The sequence below is a fragment of the Heptranchias perlo genome, chromosome 20, assembly GCF_035084215.1.
Source record: "Heptranchias perlo isolate sHepPer1 chromosome 20, sHepPer1.hap1, whole genome shotgun sequence".
NCBI lineage: Eukaryota > Metazoa > Chordata > Chondrichthyes > Hexanchiformes > Hexanchidae > Heptranchias > Heptranchias perlo.
The window spans coordinates 50,390,740-50,411,135 of NC_090344.1; the positions used below are offsets into that span (position 1 = coordinate 50,390,740).

At 49.3% G+C, this 20,396-nt stretch overlaps 1 protein-coding gene across 1 annotated transcript in view; it reads right to left on the reverse strand.

Moving 5' to 3' along the window:
• Nucleotides 1-27: 27 nt before the first annotated feature.
• Nucleotides 28-20,396, reverse strand: part of LOC137335856 (inositol polyphosphate-5-phosphatase A-like) — a 70,632-nt gene continuing 50,263 nt past the window's right edge. Inside the window, exons 8-16 of the mRNA XM_068001336.1 lie at nucleotides 19,162-19,278; nucleotides 14,769-14,853; nucleotides 14,343-14,438; nucleotides 12,458-12,532; nucleotides 12,272-12,345; nucleotides 11,559-11,670; nucleotides 11,199-11,252; nucleotides 8,280-8,325; nucleotides 28-5,914 (exon numbers count right to left, since the gene is read on the reverse strand). Of these exons, the coding sequence (XP_067857437.1) occupies nucleotides 8,293-8,325; nucleotides 11,199-11,252; nucleotides 11,559-11,670; nucleotides 12,272-12,345; nucleotides 12,458-12,532; nucleotides 14,343-14,438; nucleotides 14,769-14,853; nucleotides 19,162-19,278 (646 nt within the window). The 3' untranslated portion in view covers nucleotides 28-5,914; nucleotides 8,280-8,292. The remainder of the gene's footprint in view (nucleotides 5,915-8,279; nucleotides 8,326-11,198; nucleotides 11,253-11,558; nucleotides 11,671-12,271; nucleotides 12,346-12,457; nucleotides 12,533-14,342; nucleotides 14,439-14,768; nucleotides 14,854-19,161; nucleotides 19,279-20,396) is intronic.

Here is a 20,396-nt window from a genome sequence, read left to right on the forward strand (position 1 = left end):
GCCTTTGACATGGAACCACTTTGGAAATCAAGAGCACCACGTCAGAATTTATTTCAGTTCTTTACAAAAAGTCAAGTTAGGTAAAGTGGACACGCAGAAGGCTTCTGTACATTAAGCAGTCACGTCATTATTACAGGTATTAATATAAAACATACAAAATGGTGCAAAAAGCTCAACTTTAAACCTGATTCAGCAATCAGGCTGTGACCTCTGACTCTCCTACCCCCACAATCTCCTGAAAGTGCTGACACTCGCTGGCATATCGTTCCACAGGCATTGGCGACACTTCACGCTCACACAAGTGGATCTTGTTCCTGTGCACAGTCAGTGTCGGCAAGTTACTCTCATGTACACAGAATCACACCCAACCCTCACCCACCGTCCAAACACACACACACAAACACTTCCCGGCTGGAGTCACAGGGATAGCAATCCAGAACAGAAACCCTTGCTGATTATTCCTCTTCCTAGGCCAGAGGCACTGAGGCCAAATAGAACATCTGGACTGGGATCAGTTAACTCAGTGAAGACCATGGCTCCGATTGTAAAGGGGGCACGGAGCGGGTGAACCCCAGAGTGGGCGGAGCACCCGGAGATTTCGGGGACACGGAGGCACTGCCGATCTTAACGGCCGGGGGCTTTTTTAAATAAATGTTCCTGGAGTCCTGCCCGAACGCAGCTGGATCCACCACCTGGCAGGGGCGGGAATTTGACGGCAGGAGGCCACAGACGGGGACCCGTCGGAACAGTCCCCGGCAGTAGGGAGGGGGGGGGGTCTGGGGAGAAGGTCCACCACAATCGGGGATCGAGGGGTCTCGTACACTCAATCTTGGCGGGGCGGGGGGGGTGTTCCACTGTGACCGGGGGAGGGCCGGGGGGAATGCCGGGCTGGGAGGCCCAAGGTCTCTTTGCTGGGCCTGGGGACAGCACTCCTACTCCTCCTGACCATCAAGGAGTTCTCACATGAGTCCATTTTTAACATTGACCGTGGCCTCTTCTGGCCAGTCGGTGTCTCTCGCCCTGGTTGGACTGTCCAGTTCTGCACCGGCCGAGACTCCCCCCGGACATAACGTCAAAATCAGGTTGTGGCACCAATGACGCCTGCCTGTAGCAGGAGCCTCGGTCAGGTTGACAGTCGGAGAAGGTAAGACATCACCAGGCGGGATCGGAGTGAGCTCTGGCCAGTAAGTGGACACAGCCTGATCTTAACCCCCCTCCCATGCACATGGACAAGGGTCGGGGGGTTAAAATCCAGACCTAGGGATCAGAGCTCGGGCTTTCAATAGCACACTGGGCAGTTGCATTTACCTCCTGGGCCATCAGAAGAGCTATTGCTCACTAACCTTCAGTACAAAGAGGGATTTTGCTCGATGAACCCGCTGGCGGTGGTGTCACTTCTGTTTCTGATATTTTGTAGACTTCAGCCCTCAGATGCTCCCATGAAGCCACTTATCATTGTTCTAAGTGGTTAACCAATGGTATTAAGGGTCATGGGGCTAAGGCATTAGGTCACAGATCAGCCATGATCTCACTGAATGGTGGAACAGGCTCGAGGGGCTAAATGGCCTCCTCCTGTTCCTGTGTTCTTGTTGACTGTCTTTTTAGGTCTTGAAGGCTCATCAGTGTATGTGTGTGACAACCAAAAATAAACCCTCAACCTGGGCAAAGGCATCAAGGTATCAGAATAGGATTTTCCCATTAATACCTTTCGCAGAGAGTATCCAGGAATAGAAGGAGACCATTCAGCCCCTCCAGGCTGTTCTGCCATTCAGTTGGCTTATGGCTGATCTGTATCTGAACTCCATTTACCCACCTTGGTTCTGTATCCCTTAATGTCCTTACCTGACAAAAAATCCATCCATCTCAGTTTTGACATTTTCAATTGGCCCCCAGCCTCAACAGCTGGGGGCCCTTTGTGTGAAGAAGCTTCTTGACATCACCCCTGAACGGCCTGGCTCTAATTTTAAGGTTATTGCCCCCTTATTCTGGACTCCTCCCCACCAGAGGAAATAGTTTCTATCGACCCTATCAAATCCTTTAATCACCTCGATTAGATCACCCCTTAATCTTCTATACTTGAGGGAATTTAACACTAGTCTATCCAACCTGGCCTCATAATTTAACCCTTTTAGTTCCGGGATCACTTTGGTGAATCTACACTGCACCCCCTCCAAGGCCAATATATCCTTCCTGAGGTGCGGTGCCCAGAACTGAACCCAGTATCTCCAGATGGGCTCTGAGCAGAGCTTTATATAACTGCAGCATAACTTCCACTCTCGGTGCCTAAATACACTGGGTTGGAAAAGCAGAATATTTGTTGAGAATTTCTCCTATTAATGAATATGGTTCATAAAATCATCACGGATAAGATTCACGATCACCAGTGGAAGATGTCCCAATGTTTTAAGTACTTTACTGCCAGCTCCTCCCAGCATTTCAATATTTAGTGACCATCAGTCACAGTGATTGGACCATCTGGAATTAATGCACAGGCACGATGGGCCGAATGGCCTCCTTCTGTGCTGTATCATTTTATGCTTCCTGGGCACAGGGTTGAGATGGGCAATAAATGCCAGACTTGCCAGTGACATCCACATCCCAAAAATGGAAAAAAAAAGGAATAATATCTCATGCACTCAACTCCAAACTTTACATCAACAAATTACATGAAACCGATTTCCAGCATCCTCCAAAGGAAGTCTGTTCCCCTCCCAAAATTAATTCTTGGTTCCCTTCTTGGGCTCCGAGTCCAGTGACTTCTTCAGCAGTGTGCAGTCGGCCTTTAGTGGATCCGACTGAGGTCAAGTCTTCTCAATGTCAACTACTTTTGCGGACAGACAAAGCTGTTTGCCAACTGGCAGGTGGAAGTCATGTATCCATCTGGTGATCATTCTCAGAGTCTCCTTGTGGGACTGGAACTTCCATGTCCATCAAGCACAACACTTGGGGTTCTCAGTTGGGTCAGAAAAGCTGAACCCACATTTTTGTTGGTTAAAATGATAAAGTTCTGACAGGACGCACAGAAAGATGCCGGGCCCATTTTGCCCACGTTAGTATCTTCCCGTCCACATCATATCACAAGGCCATGACACAGGAAAAGGAGGAGGCCATTCAGCCCCTCGAGCCTGTTCTGCCAAGACGCCATGGCAACCACATCACCTCTTCCCTAGATACAAAAAAAAATGCCATTTTTCTGAGCTGAAATTCTTCACAAAATGGCAGCATCTGACAGTTCAAAGAACAACAATTTTGTTGGCAAGCTCCGTTTCCTTGTATTCTCCTCCCCGCTCTCTTGAAGGGATTGTGTCGTGCTGGTTTGAAGGTCGGCAGGCACTGTCCACCACTAGTACCTCACCCAAGTGGTCGTTCATTCTCCCTGAAGGAGAGTCGTGGACAATCGGCAGACTATTTGGTCAGTAGGAGCATCACAGTCAAACAAGATCCTGTTCTCATACAATCTCTACACAAGTCCATCAGGAGTGAAAACCCTGAGCCCAGATGTCCTCATTGAGATCATCGATCTCCTCACCGAGCAGGGATCGAACTGGAGATCCTTCCTAGTCTTTAAGGCTCAACTCGATAAATGGGAAGCGTATTTACCTACTTTGTAAATCAGCATCCATTACTACAGAATATAACATTGTGGGATACAGTACATGGATAATTTGAGACATGACGTAAAATCAGAGTGGTTACAGCACAGAAGGAGGCCATTCGGCCCATCGTGCCTGTGCTGGCTCTTTGTAAGAGCAATCCAATTAGTCCCACTCCCCCGCTCTTTCCCCATAGCCCTGCAAATTTTTTCCCTTCGAGTATTTATCCAATTCCCTTTCGAAGACCATGACTGAATCTGCCTCCACCCCGCACCCCCCCAGGCAGTGCATTCCAGATCATAACTACTTGCTGTGTGAAAAGGTTTTTCCTCATGTCACCTTTTGCTCTGTTGACAATCACCTTAAGTCTGTGTCCTCTGGTTCTCGACCCTTCCGCCAATGGGAACAGTTTCTCTTTATTTACTTCATCTGAACCCTTCATGATTTTTGAACACCTCGATCAAATCTGCTCTCAACCTTCTCTGTTCTGAGGAGAAGGATTCCAGCTTCTCCAGTCTCTCCACGTAACTAAAGTCCCTCATCCCTGGAATCTTTTCCACTCCCTCTCTAAGTGGGGCAACAGGTGACTTTGGACCTCTGGTTCCCAATCTCTCCACCACTGGGGGGGTTTCCTCACCTCAGGTCTGGGTCTGTTGGAGATTCATTGATGGAGATTGATCATCGTGATGAGTCAATAACTCCATTATTATTGTATCGTGTGACTACCAGGATGGTAGAAGGCCTTGTTCTTCCTCGTCAATAATTCCTGTGTTTTAAATCAGGTGCAGTAGCTGATGAGCTTGCTGCTCGGGAGTGTTGAAAATCTTTCACTGAGAAGCCGAGGTGAAGGACCAAGGTCGATAGCGAAGGGGAAACAGCATCACTGAGAAGAACACTGTGAGGTGATGTAAATCAAGACATATTGATTGGCTGATGCTAAGCCGGGATTTTAAAAGCCTGTGGATCGTGGGGTAAAGTTTAGGGGAATTCCACAGTTTCGACATCCTGGGAAAGAATGAATAGAAGATGATGGAATGAGTTTTGATTTGAACCCAATGTGGAGACAGGAAGGAGAGGTGTGTAGAACGGGGTGCTCAAAGCTTAGGAGGAACGAGGAATGAAGATCGGTGCAGCAGTGACCACAAACAACCAGACAGAGAGACTGGAAATAGATGCTGGAGATCAGAGATGCAAAAAGAATGGCCCAACAGACAACTAAAAGTTTCCCATCCAAAAATGCAAAGGAGATTTGGAAAATACTTGAAGGGGAGAAAACTGCAGGGCTATGTGGCAAGAGCAAGGGAGTGGAATAGCTCCATCAAAGAGCCGGCACAGGCACGATGGGCCGAATGGCTTCCTTCTATGCTGTAAGATTCTCTGATTGTAAGGTGGCAGCATGCTAGGGGAAGTGGGCTGCAGAGTGTGTTCGTGAGTTATGGAATGTGGTGAGTGTAACGAAGAGGACAGCCACAAATGAAATGGCGGAATTCGATAAGGAGCGTCTTCCTGTGATGCTCTTCTGGCAAAATGTGTGCAAGCAACGGGAGAAAAATCACCAAACCCAGAAACACAGCCACAGGGAATCGGCTAGATTAGTAAAGCTTGCTTCTGTAGGTCAGTAGGGTATCCCAGAGCCTGACTACTGGATGGTAACTCGCATCAAGATTGTAACACACCTTTTCACCTTCCCCCTTCCTCCTCCTCTTTTGAGGGTGATGTCTCGCGCTGGGCTGTGATTCCATGGCACCATCGGCCCTCGGCCATATGCGGCCATCCTTTCTGTGAGCCCAGACAACGACCCCAATCCTGTCCTCAGTCAATATCTACATACATGCGTTATCAGGCAGGGGCATTGGTCAGTCATCAATCGGTTTGCACTTCCTAACCCCGAGGTATCGCCATCCCAGCAGCAACTCATCACAGACTGGAAATTGAACCTTGGGCCTTCTGATAAATAAATCTTACGTACAGCACCTTCCTTACATCCAGCTTATCTGCTCCAAACTGTTCCCTGTAAAAGACTGAAATGTTAAGAAAGGATTCAGGTTGGAGATGCCCAGCAAGATGCCTCCTGGACCTTCGATGACTCCGAAATAAACCTGCCGATTGACCAATACTCCCACGGTCTGGAGCAGGGATCTGGGATGAGGTTGGTTGAGAACTGGGGAGAATTCTGCAATAGTTGGTTTTCAAGCTGTGAGATTGAGTTCTGACAGGGTGAACATTGAAGATTGCTCACTATACCAGTCTAGGATTATTGCACAGCTTCTATTGGTGATGGGACAATGTGGTGTTTCCTCAGTTAGGGGTCCCCTTGTCACCTGCAAAGAGAAGATTCAACAGTTGTAAGAAGTCACAGGCCATCCCGTGGAGGAAAGAGTGGAGCAGATACTTGTCTCAGATTCTCTCCTGAAGGCATGGATTCAGGCTAGAGTTTTGGACCTACTAATGCAGCATCAGTTCCAAATCTTACACCCATTGGCCATTATTCATGTGCAAGCCCAGAGTGTGTGTGACGGCAGGCTATTCTACCATGAGGAACTTCAAAACCAAGCCTGATCGTGTTCACACGTGCGGTTTCCATCAGGCTTCACTAGATAGTGATCAGGAGTAAGAGGCCTCATGAGCCGAGACGTGCTCAGGCCAATTGTAACACCACCACTGCCTCCCGGGCTAAGATCAACTAACTCAGTACAGACCAGTGACTGTTCTGGTCCGTACAGCTCACCCCCAGTGTTAGTGACTGGGCGGGGAGAGAAATTCAACTCGGTGCCCTCTTGTTTTTCTGGCGTAAAATCGGCGTTAAGACCGTGGGAATCTCACGGCCTGATCTGCTGTTGGCGAACTGCGCCGTAAGAGCACCGGATGCCATATTGGCTGGGGTGACTTTTAGCCGTCCAGGGTAACCTGCCTGAAACAGCTCCTTAAAGATGGAAGTGGGGGGGGGGGTCCCACGCCAGTTATCGGAGCTCAAATGGAAAATTAAGGTACGAGTGGGCTTGGCTTGTGCTGCGTATGCTCCGCCCAGATGTACCAGGCATTGGCCAGGCATTGGCCAGGCTTGCCCAGCGATCCTTAAAGGGATCCCTGGAGGCTGCTCAACAAAAACAAAAAGGGCCCAGGAAATTTTCAGCTGCCGGTTTGTTCAACCTCCCCTTCCCCCCCCACATCCCATCCCATCCCACCCCCACCCAACCTCGGGATCGCTTCCCACCCACCCATAACCGACCCGCAGGCCAGCTCAGCGTACGAACCGGCCATGAGCTGCAGCAGGGCGTCTGCTTGGCACCGGTGGCATTTCAATGAGGCCCAGCGCCGAATTTGGCTCCGGCCTCAGGCCTGCACGGACCGCGGCCTGGAGCAGTGGCTCCGTTTTGGGAGCGAGTTTGAATTTCTCCCCCTGTATTTCTACTGGCGTCAATTCAACTTGCACGCACTGAGAGAGACTCGGGAACTCTTTCCAAGCCGGGAGGGTTGACAAGAGAAGCCTGCTACAGACGGGCTGGGAGAAGGAAGATGGTATTTGCTGAGCTAAGAAGGTTATTTATGAATCGCGTGATAACGATGAGTGACTTTAACTATCACACTGTAAAAATGGGAATGCCGTGAGGGGAGTTTCGGCGACAGAATAAGTACTGGAAAAAAACGGTGCCCGACTGCACTTTGATTCAATCTGTTGGGCAACCTAGTTTCTGTACTTAGCTAATAAATCTCAGTCAGGCAACCACATGCCCATTTGCCCAATATCAACAGTGGGTCAGCTAAATGTAGCTAGTACTAGGGGCAGGCTGTAGCAGTACCCTTTAGAAATAACTCAATGGAAAAGAGCCAGCGTGAGTTTAGAAGGGGAACATCCTGCCCAACAAATCTCCTTAACTTACAGACAAGGTACTTACAGAATCATAGAATCTTACGGCACAGAAGGAGGCCATTCGGCCCATCGTGCCTGTGCTGGTTCTTTGAAAGAGCTATCCAATTAGTCCCATTCCCCTGCTCTTTCCCCGTAGCCCTGCAATTTTCTCCCTTTCAAGTTTCAATTCCCTTTTGAAAGTAATGATAATAATTATACTTCCTAAGTCATTGTTTCTATGCTTTCAGAAAGCTTTTGACAATGTGGCACATGAAAGACTTTTAAGTGAACTAAATCCCACAGGAATTCAGGATAAAGTGTTGAATTAAAAAATAGGAAAGAGAGAGTATTTGAGAGAGGAGTGATGTCAGACTGGGCAGGGACGAGAGCTGTTCCAACACAGTTTGCTTAGACCCTTGTTTTTCTTAATCTACGTCAATAATCTGAATATTAAAACTGACAAAATGCCTGCCAACAGTAAACTTGGGAGAGCAGCAGAGACAGAGGATGCAGCGATCGATTTACAGAGGGGCTTAGACCGTATGGGCGATTGGACAAAGAACTGGAAAACAAAATTCGCCATTGATAAATGTACACACTGCACGCTAGCTGGAAAAACACGCATCACAAGTATACAACGGACGTGACTGAACCAACAGAGGGAGACTCTGAAAGGAAATGGCAAGTTATAATAGACTCATCACTTTTAATGTCTGGAGAGGGCGGTGAAGCAATTTAAAAAATAAACTGAATGCAGAAATATACAACCGGAAGAGTACAGTACACCTTGAGAGGTTGTGTTGAGGCTTTTCAATGGCCCCTGGGGGCTGACGTACCTACAGTTTGTTTTCAGGCTGTAATCTGGAAGTACAGGAACACAGGCTGTATTTGGTGAGGGAGGAAAAGAGAAAAAAGAGTTCAGAAAATAGACTAAGAATTTAGAAAACAAACTGATTAACTTCCTGAGGCTGTTTTTGCATGAAAGCCAAAGAATTCTTGAGAAGAGAATTTGGCTAATTACAGTGAAAAACAGGCACTTCTGCTTTTCTTTAAAAAGGAAAATTTCATCCGTCACATCTTAAATTAAATAACCTTCACTTACAAATAAATTCATTCAGTTAATAGCTTCAAAAATCTGTCAACAGAAATATCTTGTTGTTATTTATTGTTGATTCAATGGTAAGAATTCAACAATCACCCAACAATTGATTGGGTCTATCCCCACATTCGATTTGTGTCAGTATATTAGGAGTGTCAGCCTTGGCACAGTGGGTCGCACACTTGACTCACAATTAGAAGGTCATGGGTTCAATTCCCACTCCAGAGACTTGAGCACATAATCCAGGCTGACGCTCCCAGTGCCAGGACTGAGGGAGTGCCGCACAGCCAGAAGTGCTGTCTTTCGGACGAGACATTAAACCGAGGCCCTGTCTCGCCTCTCAGGTGGATGTGAAAGATCCCATGGTCACTGTTTCGAAGAGCAAGGGAGCTCTTCCTGGCTAATATTTATCCCTCAAACCAACATGACTGAAAAAACAGAATATCTGGTCATTATCTCACTGTTGTTTGTGGGACCTTATTGCGTTTCCCACATTACAACAGTGCCTACACTTCAAGAAGTACTTCATTGGCTGTAAAGCACGTTAGGGCGTCCTGAGGTTATGAAAGGAAGCCATTCTTCCTTTCAATTGTAAACAATTTTACAACACCAAGTTATAGTCCAGCAATTTTATTTTAAATTCACAAGCTTTCGGAGGCTTCCCCCTTCGTCAGGTGAACGATGTGAAAAATCACCTGACGAAGGGGGAAGCCTCCGAAAGCTTGTGAATTTAAAATAAAATTGTTGGACTATAACTTGGTGTTGTAAAATTGTTTACAATTGTCAACCCCAGTCCATCACCGGCATCTCCACATCATTCTCCCTTTCAAGGTGTGCTCTTTGGTATTTATGTTGCTGGGATGAATGAGAAGAGGTGAACCTCCCCATGAGTGGGAACAGGGATTTCCAGCTCCAGCGTTTTGCCCATGGCTCCCAAGGTGCTGACTCATATGAACTTATGAAAATGATGGGCAGGAAAAGACCAGACAGTCCATCGAGCCTGCCCCTCGCTCGTGCTGCAGTGCAGTTCCGTAAATGGAGGCCAACCTTGCGTACCTCACCCAAGTGATCATTTTTTCACGTGTGTGCCTAGGCAGTGAGCTCGGAGGGGGTGAGGGGGGTATTTGACTGCGGAAGGCCTCACAATCCTTTCCTCTCCTCACTCAGACAACACCTACTGGGGCCTCGGGTGAGTCTGTGAGCAACTCATTTCACTGAAGGCCCTCACATCATCAGGGAGAGGAGACTTTGTCCCATTAATCTGGGCTATATTTGAAGCCAAGGGTTAAAGGTCTAGATTGCAACTCACTGCAACACCCTCACAGTGTCAATATTTGATTTTCTTCCCAGCCCCACCTCCTACTTTTTCCATATTCACATGAAGGCCACTCAGTGCTTTCAAGAAATAAGTTTGCACTATGAGTGTATAAGGAAGTTCCCCGAGTTTCTGGAATGTATGGTCACAACTTCGATCCCCAGTCTGTGCTGAGGTGGGTGATCTCAGCCAGGATAGTGGGTTAGAGAGCGGAGAGTCAGCCAGCGTTCCCGCTCCCGATCCACTCATTCCTGCTGGAGACGAGGACAGTGTCAGGCTCAGGTCTGACGCCCCTTCCTCAGTTAAATAGCCCGCCGACACTCTCGGTCAAGGCTCACGGACAGGTGAGGAAGGAGGGTAGAAAATGGACAAAGAAAAAAAATAAAGTAAACCTGAGGAAGGATATACTCACCTTAGAGGGGGTGCAACGGAGGTTCACTAGATTGATTCCTGGGATGAGAGGGTTGTCCTATGAGGAGAGATTGAGTAGAATGGGCCTATATTCTCTGGAGTTTAGACGAGTGAGAGGTGATCTCATTGAAACATATAAGATTCTAAGAGGGTTTGACAGGGTAGATGCTGAGAGGATGCTTCTCCTGACTGGAGAGTCTCGAACTAAGGAGCATAGTCACAGGGTAAGGGGTCGGCCATCTAGCACTGGGATGAGGAGGAACTTCTTCACTTAGAGGGTTGTGAATTTTTGGAATTCTCTGCCCCAGAGGGCTGTGGATGCTGAGTCGTTGAATATATTCAAGACTGAGAGCGATAGATTTTTGGATTCTAGGGGAATCAAGGGATATGGGGATTGGGCAGGAAAGTGGATGATCTGATTGAATGGTGGAGCAGGCTCGAGGGGCCGAATGGCTTGCTCCCGCTCCTGCTCCCGATCCCGCTCCTACTCCTGCTCCCGCTCCTGGTGTTCTTCGAGTAGAAACGGTTCAGTAAAAGGCTCTGTTTACATTGCAGGACATGCCCCACAGCACTCCTGGCTGTTGGAACTTTCCTAATGGCCGGGGGAGGCCTGCACTGGCCACTCAACCCATCCCTGACCCCACCCTGGCCACCAGCAGCCCAGCTGCCTCGAGAGGAATGTGGGGAGAGCAACTTTTGCAGAGATTCTCACTCCACTCGCTGGTGGGAGAAATGGTCACTGGTCTGAGGCTGGGGCTGTGCTAACATTGTGCCAAGGTCAGGAGCTTTATTCTGAGCTGGGAGTGCTTGGTGCCGAGCCTGGGTGTCTGAAATAGGATGTGTTCCACCCACAGCATTAATATCCCTTATAATTGTGAAATCTCTGGAGCCACGGTTTGGTCACAAATGCCTAACATTTCGAGCTTTTACCTTATGGTCGCCCATGCAGACCGCAGGTCCCATTAGGTCATATACATACTTTCCCTGGAAGACAAGGCATAAACGATCAAAATACATTTTTATACTCCAGCAACATCCCCCTCCCTCCATAACCCTGGGTTTATTCCCTCTGGGACCTTGAGCATTCAGCTGGCCTCCACATTAAACGGATCAGAAACACGGCACATGGCTCTGTGAAGCAGCTTGGGAACATTTCTCTTTTCTACGTTAAAGGCGCTATATAAATGCAAGTTGTTGTTGAGTGAACAGGGTGGGATATTTGAACTGCAGGAGAACTATCAATGCAAGGTGTCGTTGACCACTCTGGTTCAGAGGAAGGGACATTATTACCTTCACAACAACCTCCTTGGCAGATGGAGACATGAGGATGCGATCACACCAGGCCGGGCAGCGGGTGTTTGCATATTGCGTTCCCTCAGTGTTGACTTCACTGTACGGGTAACTGGAAGACAAATTACAACACTCTCACCATCAGTCACAGCAAAGTCCTACAGAGAAGAGATAGTTACTTCACTCTCCTGGTCCCCACCCTTTACTCACACAACAGTCACTGACCCTGGACTGGCCATCAAGCACCATGGGATGGACTAAAGTAAAGGAAAGGAAGGAAGGAAGGGACAGAATTCAGTCCCGATCACAGGGAATGGATCTGATCTGTTGCAATTCTCTACAACAATGAAGGGCCTGGTTCACTGGAATTTCATGCAACGGGAAGGTTCTGGTCTGTTGGAATTCTACGCAACGAGTTAAAACTAGAAAGGCATTTCAGGTTGTGATTACTATCTCATTGGAAGGAAGAAGGAGGGGTTTTCTCCTCTGGAACACTGGACTTCGATCAGCGAGCTGAGTCTTGAGATGACATTTTCTCTTCCACACTTAAACGAGTTAGTAGTATAAATGGGTTTAGAAAGAAAGCTTGATACCGATCAATACATCCCAATTATTTTCGAGTTTACATTGATAACTTTATTCCTCAGTCAGTCAGAGAAGTGTCTCAGGAATCGGTTACTTTCATCCACTCTCCTTTTTTAATCTTGACATACCTCGGTGGAAACTGAATGTCCAGTTCACAGATTTCATTGGTGAATGTGGCCAACTCCTTGTCAAATTCTAAAAGCTAAAAGAGAGGTGAATGGTTAATGTCCTATACTCTCGGAGGAAGGTGGGTGGTTAGTAAATCAGATCAAGAAACCAGAAAGTAATCTCTAAAATGGATTGAATTTACGAACAGCTTTTCCATTGTTCTCTCGGAAAACATCTTGATCAAAGTAGTCAAAGGTTTTTGATTCGATCCTCAGCAGCACCTGCATTGCAAAGATAAAAATATCAACCATTTCTCAGAAGGGCCTACATGTGAGGAGAAGCATTTTATCAAAATAATCGACCGCCTCATTAATCTGAAGGGAGCGGAGAGGTTCAGTGGGAGGGAACCTCTCGCTCGTGGTTCCACTGGCAGCCGAGTCAGTCACTGCACAACCCGGTGCCGGGACGAACCGAGGCGAGCCGAGCCGTGCCGTGCCGAGCCGAGCCGTGCCGAGCCGAGCCGAGCCGTGCCGAGCTGAGCCGAGCCGTGCCGAGCTGTGCCGAGCCGAGTCAGTCAATGCACAACCCGGTGCCGAGCCGAGCCGTGCCGAGCCGAGTCAGTCAATGCACAACCCGGTGCCGAGCCGAGCCGAGCCGTGCCGAGCCGAGTCAGTCAATGCACAACCCGGTGCCGAGCCGAGCCGAGCCGTGCCGAGCCGAGCCGTGCCGAGCCGAGTCAGTCAATGCACAACCCGGTGCCGAGCCGAGCCGTGCCAAGCCGAGTCAGTCAATGCACAACCCGGTGCTGAGCCGAGCCGAGCCGTGCCGAGCCGAGTCAGTCAATGCACAACCCGGTGCCGAGCCGAGCCGTGCCGAGCGGAGCCGAGCCGTGCCGTGCCGAGCCGAGCCGAGCCGTGCCGAGCCAAGCCGTGCCGAGCCGAGTCAGTCAATGCACAACCCGGTGCCGAGCCGAGCCGAGCCGTGCCGTGCCGAGCCGATCCGAGTCAGTCAATGCACAACCCGGTGCCGAGCCGAGCCGTGCCGTGTCGAGCCGAGCCGTGCCGTGCCGAGCCGAGCTGTGCCGTGCCGAGCCGAGCCGAGCCGTGCCGAGCCGAGTCAGTCAATGCACAACCCGGTGCCGAGCCGAGCCGTGCCGAGCCGAGCCGAGCCGTGCCGAGCCGAGCTGTGCCGAGCCAAGCCGTGCCGAGCCGAGCCGAGCCGTGCCGTGCCGTGCCGAGCCGAGCCGAGCCGTGCCGAGCCGAGTCAGTCAATGCACAACCCGGTGCCGAGCCGAGCCGTGCCGAGCCGAGCCGTGCCGTGCCGTGCCGAGCCGAGCCGTGCCGAGCCGAGCCGTGCCATGCCGAGCCGAGCCGAGCCGTGCCGAGCCGAGCCGAGCCGTGCCGAGCCGAGCCAGATGCCAGGCTGGTTCTTCACCTCAGCCGGAATGGGACATGTACCACAATCGAGTGCTCCTGAAGGAGGTCCATCTGGTTCACCTTCTACCATCCTGGTAGTCCCATGACACGATAATGGAGATATTGACTAATCATAGCAATCAATCTCTATCAGTTCGTCCACAACAGACCCAGACAGGAGGTGAGGAAAGCCCCCAGTGGTGGAGAGCTTCGGGAACCAGAGGTCCAGAGTCACCTGTTCCTCCCAAGCCTCCTACACTCACCACACGTCATGTCTCAAATTATTGATATACTCGATCCCACAGTATTATTTTCTGAAAGAAATCTTACCTAACATACATTGAAATGAATCAACACTGCTCCCACTGTCCTTCCAGGGCGCCTGTACCACAGATGGACCACTCGGTTACTGACCCTACTGCACATTCTCCACAGCCTGCACACATTCTAAGTGTGTGTGACCATCAAGAAAATAATCCAATTAAATAACCCATCAGAGTCAAAGCTGCTGTATTTTTGCCACAGAGGAATTGAGAGAGAAAAACTAGCCTTTAAGTTGTGGGTTCAAATCCAGCCCACAAGAAAAAAAACCACCCACCCAGTACTGCTCCAAGTACATGCAAACCATCCCGCTCCCACCTCGACCGATAAACAATGTAAATGTTTGCGCTCGTACCCTGTGGCCATTGTCCCTCTCCTGAAAGACGACTTTCTTCACATCTTCAGCATCATTGTTCGATATGGTCTGCACAGAGGCCGTGCTACAGAGGGTCTGGGACGTAGAGACAGAGGAACGAGATTTTAATGGACTCAGTCACACAATCCACATCAAAAAAAATTAGCACATCAGCACTCGACTTTAACTTAATATCACGATGGCGATACTGCAATCCGACACAATGAATTAGAAAGGCTTTGACTCATTGGAATTCTAAGTGGTGAGAGTGAATAGGAAGGAACTTGTTCACTGGAGTTCTGTACGAGGTGGGTGAAGAGAAATTGGTTTGGTCCATTGGAATTCTGCGGAGTGTAAAAGGGATGGCTCCATTGTGAAGCATATCAGATCTGGCAAATTCACGCAGTAATTCTGGAAAAACAGTACCTCAACCACTCTCTTGTTGTCCAGACGCACATTGAAGTCTCCAAAAATTAAGAACGGCACCTTTTCGTAGCGGGCGTCTGTAATCCTGCGAAAACAAGAAGTGGGAGAAGGTACACTTACGTCCTCCAGGTGCAGGGGCACTGAACATAAAAACAACATGAACGCCAATCAAAAACAGATCCTGGACTGCGGGAAATGGAAACGGCCACTCTGAGGAGCTGGTCTCCTGGAGGACCTGAGCCATGTGGGGGTACGACTGAGGGGATGATACACGGCCAATCTCTGGGAAATAATAAAATCATGAAGGGTCCAGACAGAGTAGATAGAGAGAAACTGTTCCCATTGGCAGAAGGGTAAAGAACTAGAGGGCACAGATTTAAGGTGATTGGCAAAAGAACCAAAGGTGACATGAGGATAAACTTTTTTACACAGCGAGTGGTTAGGATCTGGAATGCACTGCCCGAGGGGGTGGTGGAGGCAGATTCAATCATGGCCTTCAAAAGGGAACTGGATAAATACTTGAAAGGAAAAAATTTGCAGGGCTACGAGGATAGGGCGAGGGAATGGGACCAGCTGGATTGCTGTTGAATAGAGCCAGCACGAACTTGATGGGCAGAATGGCCGCCTTCCATGCTGTAACCTCTCTATGATTCCACAGAAGTGGAAAATCCTGGGAACACTCAGCAGGTCAGGCAGCGTCACTCGGCCCTGGCAGTATTTCCATGCCTCCCTCTCCCTCTTTAACCATCCAATACCTTCTCCGGGTCTCATGTATATCTTTTATTTCTCTAATTTCCTCTCATCCTTCCTCCTTTTGTCTCACGCTATTATCCCTTCTCTCATCTAATCATCTCCCCTTCTCCACTCAGTCACTTTACAGCTTGTTCCTTTTCTTTTTGGCCCAGCCCCTCTCCTTCCCTCGCTCTGTTCCTCCCTATAATCTGTTCACCTGTAACATCTTCCAGTTCTGACCAAGGGTCATAAAACCTGAAACATTAACTCCGTTTCTCTCTCCACAGACGCTGCCCGACCCGCTCAGTCTTCCCAGCATTTCCTGTTTTTATTTCAGGTTTCCAGCATCTGCAGTATTTTGTTTTAAGGCCGTTCTCCACGTGTGGCGCGCCCCTGGAGGGTGAATGTAGTCGGGCCGTTCCACTGTGGAGGGAATCACATCGGAGCCCGATTCTGTCCCCACTCAATGTCCACACACTTGCGCCTTTTCCCAGCGGGAGTGACTGGATACCGGTCAGGAGCGGGAAACCCATCGAGACAGCACAGGGGATGAAATAGCTTTCATGTCAGTAGATGCAATACTTGATTGAAACTGGAAATGAGGTATGAAAGGGGGACCTGTGTATTAAACAGAAGTTGTGAGGAGCCGGGAGTCTCTCTGTTCTCGTATTGGTGCCTTTTTCTCTTTTGAATCTCAAGAATATTTTGGTTGTACAAACAGAATAATCAGTTCACAGGGTGGTGAGACGAGTTAATAGTGATCGACTGTGTGTGTCGAATTAAAATCAACCGATGAACTGACTGGTAATCTCGCCTTTGCTCCTGGATGGAAATGTTAAACTCACCATCAGTTATTATTGGCCTCCTGGATACAGCATGGGTTAGATACAGAGTAAAGCTCCCTCTACACTGTCCCGTCAAACACTCCCAGGGCGGGTACAGGGTTAGATACAGAGCAAAGCTCCCTCTACACTGTCCCGTCAAACACTCCCAGGGCAGGTACAGGGTTAGATACAGAGTAAAGCTCCCTCTACACTGTCCCGTCAAACACTCCCAGGGCAGGTACAGCACGGGTTAGATACAGAGTAAAGCTCCCTCTACACTGTCCCGTCAAACACTCCCAGGGCAGGTACAGCACGGGTTAGATACAGAGTAAAGCTCCCTCTACACTGCCCCCATCAAACACTCCCAGGGCAGGTACAGCACGGGTTAGATACAGAGTAAAGTTCCCTCTATACTGTCCCATCAAACACTCCCAGGGCAGGTACAGGGTTAGATACAGAGTAAACTCCCTCTACACTGTCCTATCAAATACTCCCAGGGCAGGTACAGCACGGGTTAGATACAGAGTAAAGCTCCCTCTACACTGTCCCATCAAACACTCCCAGGGCAGGTACAGCACGGGTTAGATACAGAATAAAGCTCCCTCTACACTGTCCCATCAAACACTCCCAGGGCAGGTACAGTATGGGTTAGATACAGAGTAAAGCTCCCTCTACACTGCCCCCATCAAACACTCCCAGGGCAGGTACAGGGTTAGATACAGAGTAAACTCCCTCTACACTGTCCTATCAAATACTCCCAGGGCAGGTACAGCACGGGTTAGATACAGAGTAAATCTCCCTCTACACTGTCCCATCAAACACTCCCAGGGCAGGTACAGCACGGGTTAGATACAGAATAAAGCTCCCTCTACACTGTCCCATCAAACACTCCCAGGGCAGGTACAGCATGGGTTAGATACAGAGTAAAGCTCCCTCTACACTGTCCCATCAAACACTCCCAGGGCAGGTACAGCATGGGTTAGATACAGAGTAAAGCTCCCTCTACACTGTCCCATCAAACACTCCCAGGGCAGGAACAGCACGGGTTAGATACAGAATAAAGCTCCCTCTACACTGTCCCATCAAACACTCCCAGGGCAGGTACAGCATGGGTTAGATACAGAGTAAAGCTCCCTCTACACTGTCCCATCAAACACTCCCAGGGCAGGTACAGCATGGGTTAGATACAGAGTAAAGCTCCCTCTACACTGTCCCATCAAACACTCCCAGGGCAGGTACAGCATGGGTTAGATACAGAGTAAAGCTCCCTCTACACTGTCCCATCAAACACTCCCAGGGCAGGTACAGCACGGGTTAGATACAGAGTAAAGCTCCCTCTACACTGTCCCATCAAGCACTCCCAGGGCAGGTACAGCATGGGTTAGATACAGAGTAAAGCTCCCTCTACACTGTCCCATCAAACACTCCCACGGCAGGTACAGCATGGGTTAGATACAGAGTAAAGCTCCCTCGACACTGTCCCATCAAACACTCCCAGGGCAGGTACAGCACAGGTTAGATACAGAGTAAAGCTCCCTCTACACTGCCCCCATCAAACACTCCCAGGGCAGGTACAGCACGGTTAGATACAGAGTAAAGTTCCCTCTATACTGTCCCATCAAACACTCCCAGGGCAGGTACAGGGTTAGATACAGAGTAAACTCCCTCTACACTGTCCTATCAAATACTCCCAGGGCAGGTACAGCACGGGTTAGATACAGAGTAAAGCTCCCTCTACACTGTCCCATTAAACACTCCCAGGGCAGGTACAGCACGGGTTAGATACAGAGTAAAGCTCCCTCTACACTGTCCCATCAAACACTCCCAGGGCAGGTACAGCACGGGTTAGATACAGAATAAAGCTCCCTCTACACTGTCCCATCAAGCACTCCCAGGGCAGGTACAGCATGGGTTAGATACAGAGTAAAGCTCCCTCTACACTGTCCCATCAAACACTCCCAGGGCAGGTACAGCATGGGTTAGATACAGAGTAAAGCTCCCTCTACACTGTCCCATCAAACACTCCCAGGGCAGGTACAGCATGGGTTAGATACAGAGTAAAGCTCCCTCTACACTGTCCCATTAAACACTCCCAAGGCAGGTACAGCACGGGTTAGATACAGAGTAAAGCTCCCTCTACACTGTCCCATCAAGCACTCCCAGGGCAGGTACAGCATGGGTTAGATACAGAGTAAAGCTCCCTCTACACTGTCCCATCAAACACTCCCAGGGCAGGTACAACATGGGTTAGATACAGAGTAAAGCTCCCTCTACACTCCCATTAAACACTCCCAGGGCAGGTACAGCACGGGTTAGATACAGAGTAAAGCTCCCTCTACACTGTCCCATCAAACACTCCCAGGGCAGGTACAGCACGGGTTAGATACAGAATAAAGCTCCCTCTACACTGTCCCATCAAGCACTCCCAGGGCAGGTCCAGCATGGGTTAGATACAGAGTAAAGCTCCCTCTACACTGTCCCATCAAACACTCCCAGGGCAGGTACAGCATGGGTTAGATACAGAGTAAAGCTCCCTCTACACTGTCCCATCAAGCACTCCCAGGGCAGGTACAGCACGGGTTAGATACAGAGTAAAGCTCCCTCTGCACTGTCCCATCAAACACTCCCAGGGCAGGTACAGCATGGGTTAGATACAGAGTAAAGCTCCCTCCACACTGCTGCAATAATACACCAATCCCAGAAGAGTAGAGCTGCTTCCCAGACCGTGACCTTTTCCATTCCCACACACACTACGATTTTTGGCCATCAAGTATTGAAACCAAAAACCCTTGGTCTCAGACCCAGGTTTGTGGCTCTCTCGCTGTGGAATCACATACCTGCTGAGGACATGGCCCAGTGCCTTCCGCCTGTTTCCCGGGAAGATTGAGGGACTTTTCCAGGCAATGAGATTGGAAGCATCGTGGAAAAGATGGATGTTCACCAGGTCGAAGATGCTGCCCGGGAAACAAAATATGAAACGGAGTTTGGTGAAGAAGAGGTTGTGCTAATGGAGAAATTGGAAAATTTGTAAGAGGCCCCCTTTCCTGCTCCTGCTGTGACCAACCCCCGCTACCCCTCACATTGCTACACCGACCCGTCCCCTCCTACACTCCTGCTGACAAGGTGTTTTTTATTTAAAGAGGTGACTTTGTACTGACTGAGGTGACTGAGACAACCTCAGGGCATCTCAAACTGCTTTACAGCCAATGAAGTACTTCTGAAATGTACTCAGTGTTGTAATGTAGGAAACGTGGCAGCCAATATACCCACAGTAAGGACACAGTATGGCCGACAATATACCCAGAGTAAGGACACAGTATGGCCGCCAATATACCCACAGTAAGGACACAGCATGGCCGCCAATATACCCACAGCATGGCCGCCAATATATCCACAGTAAGGACACAGTATGGCCGCCAATATACCCACAGCATGGCCGCCAATATATCCACAGTAAGGACACAGCAAGGCAGCCAATATACCCACAGTAAGGACACAGCAAGGCAGCCAATATACCCACAGTAAGGACACAGTATGGCCGCCAATATACCCACAGCAAGGCAGCCAATATACCCACAGCAAGGACACAGCAAGGCAGCCAATATACCCACAGTAAGGACACAGTATGGCAGCCAATATATCCACAGTAAGGACACAGTATGGCCGCCAATATACCCACAGTAAGGACACAGCAAGGCAGCCAATATACCCACAGTAAGGACACAGTATGGCCGCCAATATACCCACAGCAAGGCCGCCAATATACCCACAGCAAGGACACAGCAAGGCAGCCAATATACCCACAGTAAGGACACAGTATGGCCGCCAATATATCCACAGTAAGGACACAGTATGGCCGCCAATATACCCACAGTAAGGACACAGTATGGCAGCCAATATACCCACAGGAAGGACACAGCAAGGCAGCCAATATATCCACAGTAAGGACACAGTATGGCCGCCAATATACCCACAGTAAGGACACAGCAAGGCAGCCAATATACCCACAGCAAGGACACAGTATGGCAGCCAATATACCCACAGTAAGGACACAGCAAGGCAGCCAATATAC